The sequence below is a fragment of the Marmota marmota genome, unplaced genomic scaffold (genome assembly GCF_001458135.2).
Source record: "Marmota marmota marmota unplaced genomic scaffold, marMar, whole genome shotgun sequence".
Taxonomy (NCBI): domain Eukaryota; kingdom Metazoa; phylum Chordata; class Mammalia; order Rodentia; family Sciuridae; genus Marmota; species Marmota marmota.
In genome coordinates, this window is record NW_026000305.1 from 1,842,508 (window position 1) to 1,857,822 (window position 15,315).

General features: G+C 32.8%; 1 protein-coding gene across 2 annotated transcripts in view; it reads left to right on the forward strand.

Moving 5' to 3' along the window:
• Chm (CHM Rab escort protein) overlaps positions 1-15,315 on the forward strand; it is a 104,440-nt gene that overhangs the window by 61,660 nt on the left and 27,465 nt on the right. For both annotated transcript variants that reach the window (XM_048797281.1, XM_048797280.1), the window contains 3 exons: positions 9,013-9,117; positions 9,513-9,576; positions 12,819-12,915. In XM_048797281.1, coding sequence (XP_048653238.1) covers positions 9,013-9,117; positions 9,513-9,576; positions 12,819-12,915 — 266 coding nt within the window. The remainder of the gene's footprint in view (positions 1-9,012; positions 9,118-9,512; positions 9,577-12,818; positions 12,916-15,315) is intronic.

Below are 15,315 nucleotides of genomic sequence, written 5' to 3' on the forward strand. Positions count from 1 at the left end.
TCTACTGGCATTCATTTGTCCCCCTTGTATTATTTTTCCCTTTCCCCTCACTTATAGAAATAATATTTTTAGAGTCATAAATGTCATATTGTGATCTGGATCTTACAAGTTTTAAGCTATTTCTTTCATTTTTCAATAATTTTGTGTAGTCTAGGTGGCATTAAATGGCTATGAACATTTCATAGACTAGATATAGTACAATAACTAGTACTTTAAGGTATAGCAAAGAAAAAACAAAACTCCAAGTCCAATGCTTAGTGAATTTGCAATTTGTAATGTAAGATAAAATTGACACATGATTTAAAAGGCTTCTAAATCACCTTTAGCATTTTAAGAGAAAGGTATTACATAAATTGAAAATGATAATCTAAAGTTAAAAAAAAATCCACCAAAGCCCAGGGTATTCATATTTTGGCTCCTGAAGAGCTCTGTAGAAGTTCATGAATGAATGGTTTTCTGTATGACTTCCATAGACATTTCTCCTTCCGAGTTCATTTTGAAGCAAGAGCGTATTCCCATGACAGAAAATCAGATAATGAATTGCTTGTTTGGTGCTTATTTGCTTAGCCCCATACCAGTCCCACGTTATTCTCAGTGACATGAAGTATCTGCATGGCTCATTTTGCCAGGGCACTGGTACAGTAATAACACTTGTTGAACTAAGGGATACATTTACCTTATCTTTGACTTAGTTTTTATGATGTACAGTGAACAAAAGAACTCTTTTTATGTTCTGCAGAGATGACAGTTGAAACAGGTAGCTTAGATCTAAAGGTCTAGAGACCAAAAAAACTGCCAGATTGGTAGTTTTCAAAGTATAATGTGTCTTTAAGAATTGTCAGGCATGCTTCTAAAAAAAGGAAGGATTTCTTGTGTTTCACCCTCAGGGAATGAAATTTGGTGATGTGCTTATGGTAGAACCAGGGAATTTCCAGTTTTATGGAACATCCCAGTTGAATACAATGTACTAATCCTTAGATGATACTGAGAAACAATTATTTGTATAAGGTAAAGTTGAAGATTTAGCCAAGCATACTGTGATCTATGATGGACTGGGGGCTCTAGGTCTTAATTTGTTCTAAGACGTTTTCAAGAGGAACCTGCCAGATATACTGGCAATCAAATGTGAACTTTAGATAGTAAGTACAATGTTTCTAATCTAACGTTTTGTATCGTTATAGAAAAATCTGAAATATAACTTTTGTTGTTTAATAATTCCTGAGACATGTGTAAAGATCTCTAGCCCTGGCATGACAGAAGACTTGGAATTCTACTGCTGTTGTGAATGACTGTGGGCAATACTTTTCTCTGGGCCAGTTCGTTTTATTATAACTTAGAAATTGAGGTTATTTTCATGTCTCCTTCCAGATCTGACATGCTTTAGTTGTCATTTAAAGTTCATAGAACTTAGTTTTCCTTAACATTTAGAAATAATGACCTTAAAATATTTTATATGCCAAATGTAAGCCATTTTTACACATGCCCCAGTGAGAACACAAAAAGAAAAAAAAATATGAACAACTTCTGTGTTAACTTTTATGCATATAAATGAAATACTGCAACTTCTACTTTGTGTTGTTTATCGTATCATTGATTGCTATAATCACAGTTTACAGTGAACATAATTTTCTTCTCTGTCTTGCTTTTTAAGATACACAGATTTTGGATACTACATCTGACTCTTACTAGAATGTTTACTTCATGCCATAACTATTTATTTCTATAGTAATGGGAGAGGTTTTAATTTGGCTTGCACTTATAAAATTCTTGATATCTACCATATTCTCAAGATATGAATTGCTTAAGTAATCTAAGTTTTGCTAAGAAACAATACTTGAGAGGCTAGGGCTGCTCAGCGGTAGCGCAGTTGCCTGCCATATATATGTGAGGCACTGGGTTTGATTCTCAGCACCAAATATAAATAAATGAAATAAAGGTCTGTCAACAACTAAAAATAAATTTAAAAAAAGAAACAATACTTGAAAATTATAGATTTGTACCTTTAGTAACAATTACCAATTTATATTAATTTTTGTTTCTTTAAAAAAATCTATCAAGTCAAAAATAGTCTCTATAAATACCTAAAGTTAGCATTGATTCAGGTTGGTTCAGGCTAATATATCTTTCTCAAACACTACTTCCTCATACAAAATCAAATATTTGAGAGAAATACCCATAATAGGACATATTTTGTGAGAATTTAAATATAATGTGAAGGATCAGTAGTTAAGGAAAAACCCTAATCTTGTAGTTAGGTGTATCCAGCACATGTTTGTTTTTAGGAAATCTTGGTATAATCTATAATCAGAATATTAAGTAAGGGATTTACTAAGATTTACACTTGTCTCCTTATAAATTTAGTTTGCTGCTCTTTGCTTTTTAAAAAAAAAAAAATTTGGTAGGGGTGGGGGTGGGGGGATTGAACAGGAGTACTTTACCATTGAGCTACATTCCCAGCCCCTCTTTTTTTATTTTGAGACAAGTTGCTGAGGGTCCTGCTATACTGCTGATACTGGTGTTGAACTTGTGATTCTCTTATCTCATCCCCCACCCCTAGACGCTGGGATTATAGGTGTGCACCACCACACCTGGATCTTTCCCTATTTTTCTATGTGGAATGCTTGATATTTCCCTTACACTTTAATGTGTAAGAGCTTCACATTACATATTTAATGTGTAAGATGCGTCAGGTCAAATTTCTAAGTTCATTTCCTGATCTCACAGACTAGGTCAGAACCTTATGTTACCTACCAGTCAGGTACCTTTATATGATTATTTGATAAGTTATCTGTAGGAAAGGGCAGAATCTTACTATTGTATCCCCCAAATTTAGGCAGGTTCTTAGTACCCATTATTCTCAGTAACTTTGAATTAAATGAGTGAATGAAGATTAAAGACTGATTAAAGCCTTTTTGGTACATTTCACCTTCCATTTATAAAAGCTGATAGAAACATAAATGATCATAGTATTAAGTTTAATGAGGTAATTACATATCAAAGTACTATACAAACTTTGAGAGATAAAACAGAACATTAAGGACACACAGGAAATAATAGTATATGGAATATATAAACAAATGCATATTTATTTTTAAATAGATCTGAGTTTTGATTTTTGTTTAATTTGATTTTTCTGAGATGCACATTGCCTGTGTTATCCTCACTATATTATCCATTAATGCTACTTTCTTAATTTGAAAGACTATAGGTATGTATTAGTTGTTCTTTTCTAAATTTTAATACTGTACCCTCTGCTGGCTGTTTTTGGAATCAATGAATGTTCTTGTTGGACTAGCTTTATTTTTTTTTTTCCTTTGCAGCTAACCTTACTGGGTAAAACTCATGTAAATTAAACTTTGCCATTTAGGAGTACAATATTTGACATTTGGGTAGGCTAGGTAAGACCTTGGACCAGATATATCTATAATCAGTGGTCCTCACCTTAGGACTTCTAACTAGTGTTCCATGTGTACTTTAACTTTCTCACTTAACTGGATTTTCTGCCATGACTTTTTTTTTTTTTTTTTAAAGATAACGTTTTTCTGATGTCAGGAACAACTGTACCTAACCTGGATGCTTGGGAGTTAGTAATAATAGTATGTTAGCATAACATGGATGACTCAATACCATTTATCATCTCTGAAGCTGTGATTTCAGTGTATCCCATTGGCAAAGGGGTAATGATTGTATTCTAGATAGTTAACCTTTAATGAACCCCATGGTAGTTGCTACAGGGATAAACAAGTAAGCAAAAGATAGACCCTGCCCTTTTATACAGAGATTGCAGTTAAGAGTGTAGGCTTTAAAGTCAGATAGACTAGAATTTGATCCTGACTTTGCTACTTTCTGTATGTGTAAACTTCAACAAGTTGTTTAACTTCTTTTTACCCCAGTTTCATTACTTGGAAAGAGGAGTAATTGGCAATACCCTGCCCCATAGTATTATTATGAATATTAAATGAATAAAGCTTGTAAAAACCATTTGTTACACATAGAAAGAGTTCAGTATATATTAGTAGCAATTGTTAATATTAATGGACACCTTGGTATCTTACACAGGAAGACCTATTGTGAGGATCCTTCTATGCTAAGGAGTTTGGAGTATAATCTTTTGTATTTTTAAGCAAGACTCAGTTTGCTGCTGTTAAGTTAGTAATGATGGCAGTGATTTAGAAGAAGCACTGTGATGGAAAGAGATTCTTTACCTCCTATATCAGAGATTCTGTATCAGCCCTTTCTGTCTATACTGTTCACATGCATAGAATACTTCCAACATCCATCCATTCACCATCTATGAAACAAGTATTGGTTGTTTTCTATGTTTCAGGCACTGTGGACTTAGTAAACAATAAGGCAATTAGGGCCTTTTGTCCTCATGGAGCTTACTGGGGGACATTGCAAAATGAATAAATTAAGAAGGTATTTGCACACTAGGATCTGTTTAGTCTGAAGATCTTATTTTCCTTCCCTATTTAAAGAGGCTTGGTGGTTTTATATTACTTCAAAGTAAAGTCTAACACCTTTTTACACAACATATAAGACAGATCTGGCCCCTGCCTGCTTCTCTAGGCTCATCTCTATATCTTTCTTGCTTCCCATTTTATTGTCAAATAATAATGAACCAGTGGTATGTCTTTGTACTTGTTCTTGTGTTACTTGACTCTATACGCCTGCTGAGGTATTCTTGTCCTTATTTGTTTGCTTAACTATACAGAGTATTCTGCATTCTAAGCTGAGTTAGATAACTCCCCTTAGCACTCTCTGATGCCCTGTCCTCATCTTATCACTGGACCTTGCTGTTATGTTAAAATACCCTGTGTCTAAATCTTCATTATATCGGGAGCTCCTTCAGGGCAAGACTTTTTTTTTTTTCTTACTTTTTGGAATGGTGCTTGGTACGTGGCTGTTATATTATACATTTATGTTGAACTAATGAGGTACCAACTTGCTAGTAGTCCATTGCCTTATTATACATAATAAGAATCTGAGGCAGTATCAGTAGGGATGGAGAAAAGAGACTAATTGCAAAAAACATTTATAAAGTATAATCAAAATTTAGTAGCAGATTAGATGTAAGAAAGATTTAACGTAAGGAAACTTGTAATTTCTGGTTATGCCATTATCTAATAGAGGGACACCAAGGGAGGGAAGAAGGTGAGGTACCATGATAAACTCAGTTTAGGGTGTGCTAGTTTTAAAAAAGACATGGTTAGGGCTGGGAATATCTCAGTTGGTAGAGTGCTTGCCCTGCTTGCACAAAGCCCTGGGTTCAATCCCAGCACCATACACAAAAACAGATATTGTTAATAATACTACATTTTTAATGTGAAACCTCACACACAAAAGTTAACTGAGGGTGGTGATTGGATGTATTAGTTAATTTGACTGTGTTAATTATTATACAGTCTATACCTATAACATGCCATCACATTGTATTCCTGGAAAAAATATAAAATTTTTGTTTGACAATTAGATGTTTTTAAAGGAGGGTTAAAGTCTAGGAAGGAAGTAATGAAGGAAAGGAAGGGAAAGAAGAAAGGAAGGAAGAAAAGATAAAATATGAATACAGAGCTTGTGAGAAGTCAAAACAGAAAACCATAGTTTGGGAGTTATCTACCTGTTAATGGTTTGAAACTATTGCAATAAATATTCCCTCAAGAAAAACGAGTATGAAGCCTAGAAGATGGTTTCATGAATGAGATGGCCTTTTAACTAAAGCATTTCAGAAAGCTCTTAAGGGACTGTTGAGTAGGGAGAATTATATTTTCCCTTCAGTGCTTGGGAAGCTCTGAATTTCCCTAGTATTTTAATTATTTCACAGGTGATTTCTGCTTTCTTTATATAATTAGTTGGGGTATTAAATCTGAAGATCATAGGGTTTGGATACCTATTTTAGTATTTTTTCTTCTGGACCAGATTCCAGATATTGAATTTTTATCTTAGTGTTTTCTTCCTTATTATCATTTTGCTATTTATGTCCTGGTATCATTGATGAACCAAGAACTGAATAACTACTGTGATTTGTTGATTTAGAAAGATTATCCCTAGAAATGTTCTGTCTGGCTCAGTGATTCTTATGATCAGCTTGGTCATTGTGTCCCTGTAATTGGGAGCCCCTATCATGTTCCTCCTCAATCTACTATTTATGAGGCTCAGCAAGCCTTCATCTAAATCCTGAATGTTGTTAATCTTTAATGGCTTCCTCGGGTTTGTATGGGAGGATTGAGCAGGAGGGTATTTTAATGTGTCTGGCAGCACTGTTAATTTTGCTGTTTCCCATTACTTGAATGTCATCTAATTTTGTATTAATCTTTATAACATAAAGATTAAAAATAGGCCCCAAATCAATATTCCTTTCTTCATTGTTCTCCTGATTAGGCAGAATATATGACAGTAAGTGAAGTATCTGAGGGGAAAACAAATTTTACCACTTAAACATGTCTTGGTTTGAACAGCTTTGCTTAGGCCTAGAGCCTTAGTCCTTCAGAGTAAGAATGAGACTAACAGGTGGGTCATGTTATTATCATCTACCAGACTGAGACTGGCTTATATGACCATCACTTCAATTTCTACAGAAATAGACGTTTTCTCTGTACCAGTAGCTGTTTACTTTTTTTTCCACCTAGTACATTGTAAAGATGCAACAGTAACAGTGGCATGCTTGGCTGTGATTCTTTCCTGGGATTTGGAAGCTTATCAGAATCTCCAGGGGTACTTATAATTCGAAAAAGTCCCCCAGGTGTGATTCTGATTTGCTTCCTTCTCCTTCTCCTCCTCCTTTGAGAGTCACTGTTTCATTAGAAATTTCAGCATTAATTGGCATATTTATTAGTGTCTTCTTGCAAAGTTAGGCTTACTAATTCCCATATTTCCCCTTTGAGTGGTCCCCTTAATTCCTTTGAATATCATAGCTTCTGAAACCAATGTCTGCCTGTAACTATTACCAGAGCAGCAGTGTTTGGAAACCTACAAAATAAGGAGGTTTACACAAATTTGAGGCTGAAGTTTAGTTTATTTACATAGAAACCCTTTGCAAAAGTCTTACATTCAAACCTAGATTTATATTAACATCACTCTCCTCTCAGTTTTATTTCAACTTTTGATGATGAATTTAAAGTGAAGGCTGGGATAGCTAACACCCAGGTTCTGTAATTAACATTTTGAAATACTTGCTCATTCATATAACTCCTCATACACTCTTCCTTTTACCCATCTATTAATTCATTTTTATGCATTTCACAGTAAGTTGTAGGTATCACTAAAATTTTCCCTTAACACTTCATTATATTTACCATACACTAGTATTTTTCAGTGTTTTTCTTTTGATTATAAAATTTACAGTGAAGTGTCCAAATATTAAGTGTTCATTACCTGAGTTTAAACAAATGTTAAATATGTATAACCCAAATACCTATTAAAAATGTACATTTTAGACCCCCCTTTTTTCTTCTCACATTTTGTCCTTTTGATTTCTATGGTTTCTGAGTGAAAGGTAAGAAAAGTTTTGTCAGTGCTTATAGGACAAATAGAGATCACTATGTGTAATGACTTATCATCACATTTTTCTTCTCCATTGCCTGAAGTACTTTGTTTTTTAAATTGCTTGTGAATGTTTCAAAACAGGAGACCAAATGAAAAACTTAACTTTTCAGTTTTTAAACAATTTATTTTGGAAAATATCTAAGTGTAATATCTTTCATCTATTTAGTTAAATATTTTATAATACTAGTTAATGGAATAGTTTAGAACAAATGTTATATTAATATGTGCTTGTTTAAAACATAAAAACATCTCTAGACATCGTAGCCTATCCTGACAAAAGTGTTTTGCCATTTATTTAAAAATATCAGTGAAACATAATCTGCCTTTAGGAAACACAAACAAAATTTCTCTCACTATTAGTCTTAAATGTTCATCATTTAAAGCCTTGATACCAGGTAGACAGCACTTATTTTGCCAATTTTAGAGCAGGTGAACATATTTTAATATTCAGCAGTATATTTTAAACATGGTATGATTTTGAGATTGTTTTCTTGGATTTTACAAGGATCATCATGTATTTCAAATAAAATAATTCTGGTCCCAAAAGTAAATTGATATTTCCATAACAAAAAGATATAGCAAACACATAGTCGTTTGCATATAGTTCCTGAAATATTGCATACTGGCTTTGTCAGTACTGGTAAGTCCATTTCAAGGATGTCGCCCTTAGTCCATTAGTTTGGATAATGAGCCCTATAAAGTACATTTATAACTTGTGGCACTGCAAGGAGATGGATTCTAATTTTCATCCTTTTATCTAGACACATTGAAAGAAGGTCAATGGAGGGTTCTATATGATTCATTGTCCCAACACATATCAGATGACAGAGACCTGATAATGTCCATGCATAAGTGTTTTCCTTATTTGGAAACAGCACTTGAAAGAAATCTTTCTATGATCATCCTTTGAAGTAAAGTGGAAACAGATATTCAAAGAAGCTCTATCCCCCCTTTTTTTTCTGTTTTAAAACATTATCAAACGCATGAGCAGATAGCTATTCTTGAACAAAAGAGAAAGCAATACTTAACAGAAAAATAAAAAGCCTTCAGTGGCTTGTACAGATGGTGAATAATATAACAAGATATTTAATCAACTTTTCTTTCCTTTTTTTCTTAGAACTGTTAAGGGGGGGGAAAGGCTCATTTTCTAAACAAAGAAAAAGCTTCCTAACATATGGAAAGCTTATAATTACATGCTAATACTTTTTATAACTTGTTTACTAATTGTAATTAAATAAGTATTTAAGTTGTATTCCATGTTCATTTTATAGATTAAAAGATGTCAAAATAGCAACAAGAATACATATTCTGTAATTAATTGTCAGTTTTGTATTAGAAAATATAGAATTGTAGAAAATTTTGTAATATTCACAAGATTTTATATTCAAACCCAGTAGCTGATTATTTTCATTTTCTTAATAATTTAATCATTAATGTAACACATTTTTGCTATGCTTATCTTCTTTATAGATGTAAAGCAATTATAGATCAGTTTGGTCAGAGAATAATCTCTAAGCATTTTCTTGTGGAGGACAGTTACTTTTCTGAGAACACATGCTCACGTGTGCAATACAGGTAAGGCGCCCCTCCATCCACAAGACAAGGGAAGGTGAAACTTAATGCTCTGTGATTGTATTGACACTTCTCTAGGATTCTGTCCTTCAAGTAACATGTAAAGTATAGCAAAGTTAAGTTATATTCAGTATCTTACCTTTCTTCTCTTATAGAGTCCTTTTTGGGGGATCTTAGCCTAATTTCAACTCTTTGTTTCAGCTGGGGTTTGTCTGTAGGTCATATACTCTTGTTTCATGAGCCAAGAAAAGATTAAAGCAGAACTTGACTTGGTTTGGGGAGGCAACACTTTTATCCTGACTTGAATCTTTGAAACAAACCTTCTGGTGGTTATATAACTATAAATGTTACTTTTTCATGAAATCTGAATCACTGCTTTACTCTTTTGTTTATTACAGGCAGATCTCCAGGGCAGTTCTGATTACAGACAGATCTGTACTAAAATCAGATTCAGATCAACAGGTAAATTCAGTTCTAGAAAAATAAAATTCAGTTCTAAAAATAAAAGTTGTGTATGTTAACATGGAAAACATACTGTTTTGATATACATGGTGAATTTTTGCTGTAGTCAAGCTAATGAACATCTATCTCTTCACAGTTTCTTTTTTTTTTTTGTAGTGAGAACACTTTAAGATCTTCTCTTAGCAAATTTTATGTATACAATGTAGTAGTATTAACTGTAGCCTCCATCCTGTGCATTAGATCTCTCAAACTTCTTCCTGCTTGATAGAAAGTCTTCTCTTCTTCAACCAATTCTCCCGTTTTGTTCACCCCCAGCCTCTAGCAACTACCATTCTACTTGGGCTTTTATGAATTTGACTTTTTTACATTGCACATATGAGATGATATAGCATCTGTGCCTGGTTTATTTAACTTATCTTTATGTCCTGAAGATTCATCCATGTTGTAGTATATGATAGGATTTCCTTTTTTAAGAGAGAATAATATTCATATATCCCACATACATGTATATGAGATATATGGATATTATATACATAATATCTATACTCTATTCATTGACATACGTGTATATGGAATATTGAATATTATATGAATATTATGTGTGTGTGTGTGTGTGTGTGTATATATATATATATATATATATATATATACTCACATACACACACTGTATTTTATTTATTCATTGATATATACTTAGGTTGTTTCCATATATTGGCTGCAAGGAATAATGCTGGAATGAACATAGGAGTGCAGATATCTCCTTAAGATGCTGATTTCATTTCTTTACATATATACCCAGAAGCAGAATTGCTGGTTCATACAGTAGTTCTATTCTATAATTTTTTGCAGAACCTCTATACTGTTTTCCATAATGGCTATATTAATTTACATTTCGACTAATAGTGTAAAAGCATTCCCTCACCAACACTTGATTATCTCTTGTCTCTTCCACATAGCCTTTCTAACAAATTTGAGGTATTATCTCACAGTCTAGTACTTATTATAGCATTGTTAACTAAATCTACATGAAAATATGTACAAATCAATATTGGTAAAAGTATATCAACCCATATGTACTAATATTTTAATACATTTTAAAAATAGATAAAGGAAATTATGTAATAGCCTTGATATCTTAATTTATTCTATTGGAATAAATAATTGCATCTGTATAACAGAGATATTCTGGGAAAATTCAACATGTTCTTCATTTTTACAACTTTCTGTGAAATTGAAAATATATTGTTAACAGAAAAAAAAAGAAAATCATTGGAGAATACATTTAAAAACCTTAGAGAAAAAAATCGTATGGTAGACAACCCAACGGTAATAATGGAAAGCCCATCATTAGGCCTCATATGATTTAATTTCAGCATGCATTCTCATTTTTGATATTTCCTTACCTCCATTGTTTATTTCAGTAACTTTTTACTTTTCCTTATCCTTGACTCTGTAGAAATGTCTCTCTGCCTATCATTTTTTTGTCAGTCTGCATACTTAAATTCAAGGGGTATATTCCCTTTTTCTTCTAACCATATTTTACAATGACATAAAATCAGTTTACTTTGTAGGTGTGACTCTCAGATCTAATGCTACTGCTAAAAATAGCCTCCTAAAATTCCTTAAGTTAGAAGGTTCCTATTATATAAAACAGTATTTGAGTGGAGAAGTTAATTAATGGTCCCAATTGTTATTGCTAATAAAATGAACATTATATGAACAAACATCAAGTATATCTGTTATACATATAAGCATAAATACTACTTTTATTTAATTATTCAGCAAACAACAAGTGCCTTTTACCTGTCAGCCAGTGTGCTGGGTTCTGAGGAGATAGTGGTCACCTGATAGCATCTCTCCCCTCAAATAGCATACAGTTTGGCGGATACAGATACAGACAAGTAAGTAGCAAGTACAGTTTGGTGTGACAAGTGTGAGCAAGAGTATATATAAAGAATGGTATCAGTAGCTATTATATCACTTATAACAGTGGCCTTTCACTGCTGGTTGGCTTGACTGTATCTCCCATTAAGCAATGAGACATCAAACACTGTGGGATAACTAAATGATTATGACTAAAAACATGACCATATTTGGAAAAATATCTTAAGGACTCCACCAAGATGTAATAACGACTTTTGGTTCCTGTAACTATCATATTTTTTTCTGAGATACAATCAATAACCTTACCTGAACTCTGAGAACTTAGCTCTCTCAAATGTCATACAGATTATAAAAGCCATTTAAAGAGAACTCCTTCAACCTTCTAATATCACTTCCAGAAAATTTATGTTGACTCCAGTCTGTTCTTTCTATCATGGATAGTAGCAAAGAGAGTGAAGAGGAACGTAGATATATCTTGAGCTCCAAAATATACATCAAGTAACATGGTTATGATTATTGAAATAATTTATAGTTTTAGAATTTTTGTAGTTGTTTTCTCAGTGAGTTATCAATATGACATTCCCAGTTATACCATGAGCATAAAACTTATAGGGAAAAGTACAAATGGGGCTTTCCCCTTTGGTAAGCATTTCCTATATGAGAGGATATAATTTCCTGAGACTAAGGATTAACATTGAAATTTCAGCTTTACAGAGAAACAGTGATCCAATAGTCATTTGGAATCTTTTAAATATAAAGCTATATAACATATCCCTAGTGTCTAGGCAGCATACTGTATATCAGAAACCAATTCTTAATAATAATTTCATGTTTTACTTCTAATTCTGAATTTCTGGTTTTATTAATGAAGTCCTATAATTAATGTGAAACCATTCATTTTGAAGCATTTCTTATAAATTTTCTTTCCACATTTCATTGTCCTTGGAATTGGTAATGTATTTAATTCTTAATGCTCTGTAACTACTATTTGAAGCCATTATGAGTAATCAAAAGTCAATTGACATGGTCTGATTTCAAACAACAAAGTGCATATATTTCAAAAGTAAAAGTTACAATTGCATCCTTGAAAATAATAGTTGATAAATTTAGTAAATATTAAACACTTGAACAATTATTAAATTATATGAACACAACATAGGATAAAGTACAAATAATGCAGAAATTAAATATCAAGACAAATAATACATGTTTCAAATTCTGTTTTAAAATTAAATCCTATAAGCAAATTTTTTAAAATATCAAGGGATATTTAGAAGTTTGGAAGTTAGCACTCTAATGATAAAAGAATACAAATGAGATCTAAGAGCTGTGTCTGATATTTTGTTTCTGCTTTTTAGATTTCCATTTTAATAGTACCAGCAGAGGAGCCAGGAAGTTTTTCTGTTCGAGTCATTGAGTTATGTTCTTCAACGATGACATGCATGAAAGGCACCTGTAAGCATATTAGTTGGGTTATTTGTGTTTTTTGTTTGCTCAAGGAGTAAGGGAGGGGGGCACTGTTGCAGTTGCCAGATTGTATTTCTGGAGATTTTTTTCCCTTTATTTATGCATATAATGTAAAGTCATACAGTAACTCATTTCATACCTTACCCTTGCCTGAAAACATTTGTATGGCTAAATCTTCACAGCCATAATTATCTAGTTCTCCAGTGAAGTGGTTTCTGTGACTTTCCCATTTTTTCTATAATTTTTCTTTCTAGGCTGCTTGGTTTCTTCTTTACTTCCTGCTTTAGCTGTTCAGGCTTCTTTAACAAAGTACCTTACATAGGATAATTTATAAGCAACAAAAATTTTATTTTTCACAGTTCTGGAGACTGGGAAGTTTAAGATCTTGGTGCCAGCAACAGTGTGTTTGGTAAGGGCCTGTTTCTCATAGATGGCACCTTCTTTGTGTCCTCAAATGTTAGAAGGGGCCAATAGGATCCTTTGAACGCCTTTTAAGAAGTTAATTAATTTGTCAAATTTATTTTAAATGATACATAAAAACAAATATTTTATATACCCATGAAATATACACTGTGTGATGTTTAAGTCAAGTTAATATCTACTTCGTGAAACACCATTTCTTTGTGGTGAAAACTTTCAAAATAATTTCTTCTAGGATTTTAAAACATATAATACGGTATTGTTATCTGTCATCCTACTGTATATTTGCACACAAGAGTTCTTGCTTCTGTGTAATTATAACATGGTAGTCATTAATCAACCTTTCTCTAGGCCTTCCTCCCTGCTATTCTTCCAGTATATAGTAACCACCATTCTATTCTCAACTTCTATGAGATCAACTTTTTTAGAGTTGATCATCTCACTCATCTACCTGAGATGATATAGTATATGACTTTCTGTGCATGGCTTATTTCACTTAACATAGTGATCTCTGGTTCTTTCTATGTTGTTACAGATAGCAGGATTTCATTCTTTTTATGGCTGAAAAGTATTCCAGTATGTATACTTGTACCGCTTTTTTTTTTTATCTATTTGTCAATTGATGTACACTTAGGTTGTTTCCATTTCTTAGCTATTGTGAATAGTGCTGCAATCAATATGGGAGTGCCAGTATCGTTTCACCTAATTTCATTTCCTTTGGATATGTACCTAGTAGTGAGATTGCTGGATCATATGGCAATTTTCTTTATAATTTTTTTCAGTAATCTTCATACTGTTTTCCACAGTGGTTGTACTAATTGACCTTTGCACCAACTGTTTGTAAGAGTTACCCATTCTCTACATTATTGCCAGTGTTTCCTAGGGTTTTTTTTTTAAAAAAAAAATCTTCTTTGATAATAGTCATTTTGAGTGAAGTGAGTTGATATCTCATTGTGTTTTGACTGGCATTTCCATTATGGCTAGTGGTTTTCTTTCATGTACTTGTTATCCCTTTGTATTCTCTTGAAACAATTTTATTCAGGTTATTTGCCCATTATTTAATCTGTGTTTTTTGTTTGTTTTGAAATTAAAATTTTGGAATCCTTGACATATTCTGGATCTCAACCCCTTGTTAGAAGTATAATTTGCAAAGATTTTTCTCATTTTCTCCAGATTGTGTCTTCATTTTGTTGATTGTTTCTTTTGCTGTGTAAAACTTTTTAGTTTGGCATAAACTCATTTGTCTCATTTTATTTTTGTTGCCTGTGCATTTGTGTCTTATCCAAAAAATCATGGTGAATTCCAGTGTTTGGAAGTGTATCTCATACGTTTTATTCCAGTAATAATGTAGTTTTGGGTATTTACATTAAAATTTTTGATCCATTTTGAGTTATCGGCTACATGTTGGCTATTGACATGTAGCATCACTATTGATTTTTACATGTTTTACTACTAAGAGTTTCAGTTACATTCCTCTAGATTTTTTTTTTTTTTTTTGAGCAAGGATTTTTCTGTTATATAAGCTGGTTTTGAACTCCTGGGCTCAAGTGATCCACCTGTCTTAGCCTCCTCAGTAGCTGAGACTATAGATGTAGAATGCTTTTAATAGGACTTTATGTCCTTCAGTAGCTTTCTTATTTCTTCTGGAAAAAGTTGTTTGAGACTTGTCTTGTATATGTATGGTTTTTTGCCATACCTGAAACTATCCTTTTCTCTAAGTCCTGATCATTTTTAATAACCATGATATTTTAAGATGTATGTGTGGTGGCATATGCATGTAATAACAACTACTTTGGAGGCTGAGGCAAGAGAATCTCAAGTTCAAGGTCTGCTTGGACTACTTAGACCCTGTCTCAAAATTTATGAGGGTTGGAGATAATTCAGTGATAAAGCATTTTCCCTAGCATGTGTGAAGTTCTAGGTATGATCCCCAGTACTGAAAGAAAAAAAAAAAAAAACCCCAAAAAA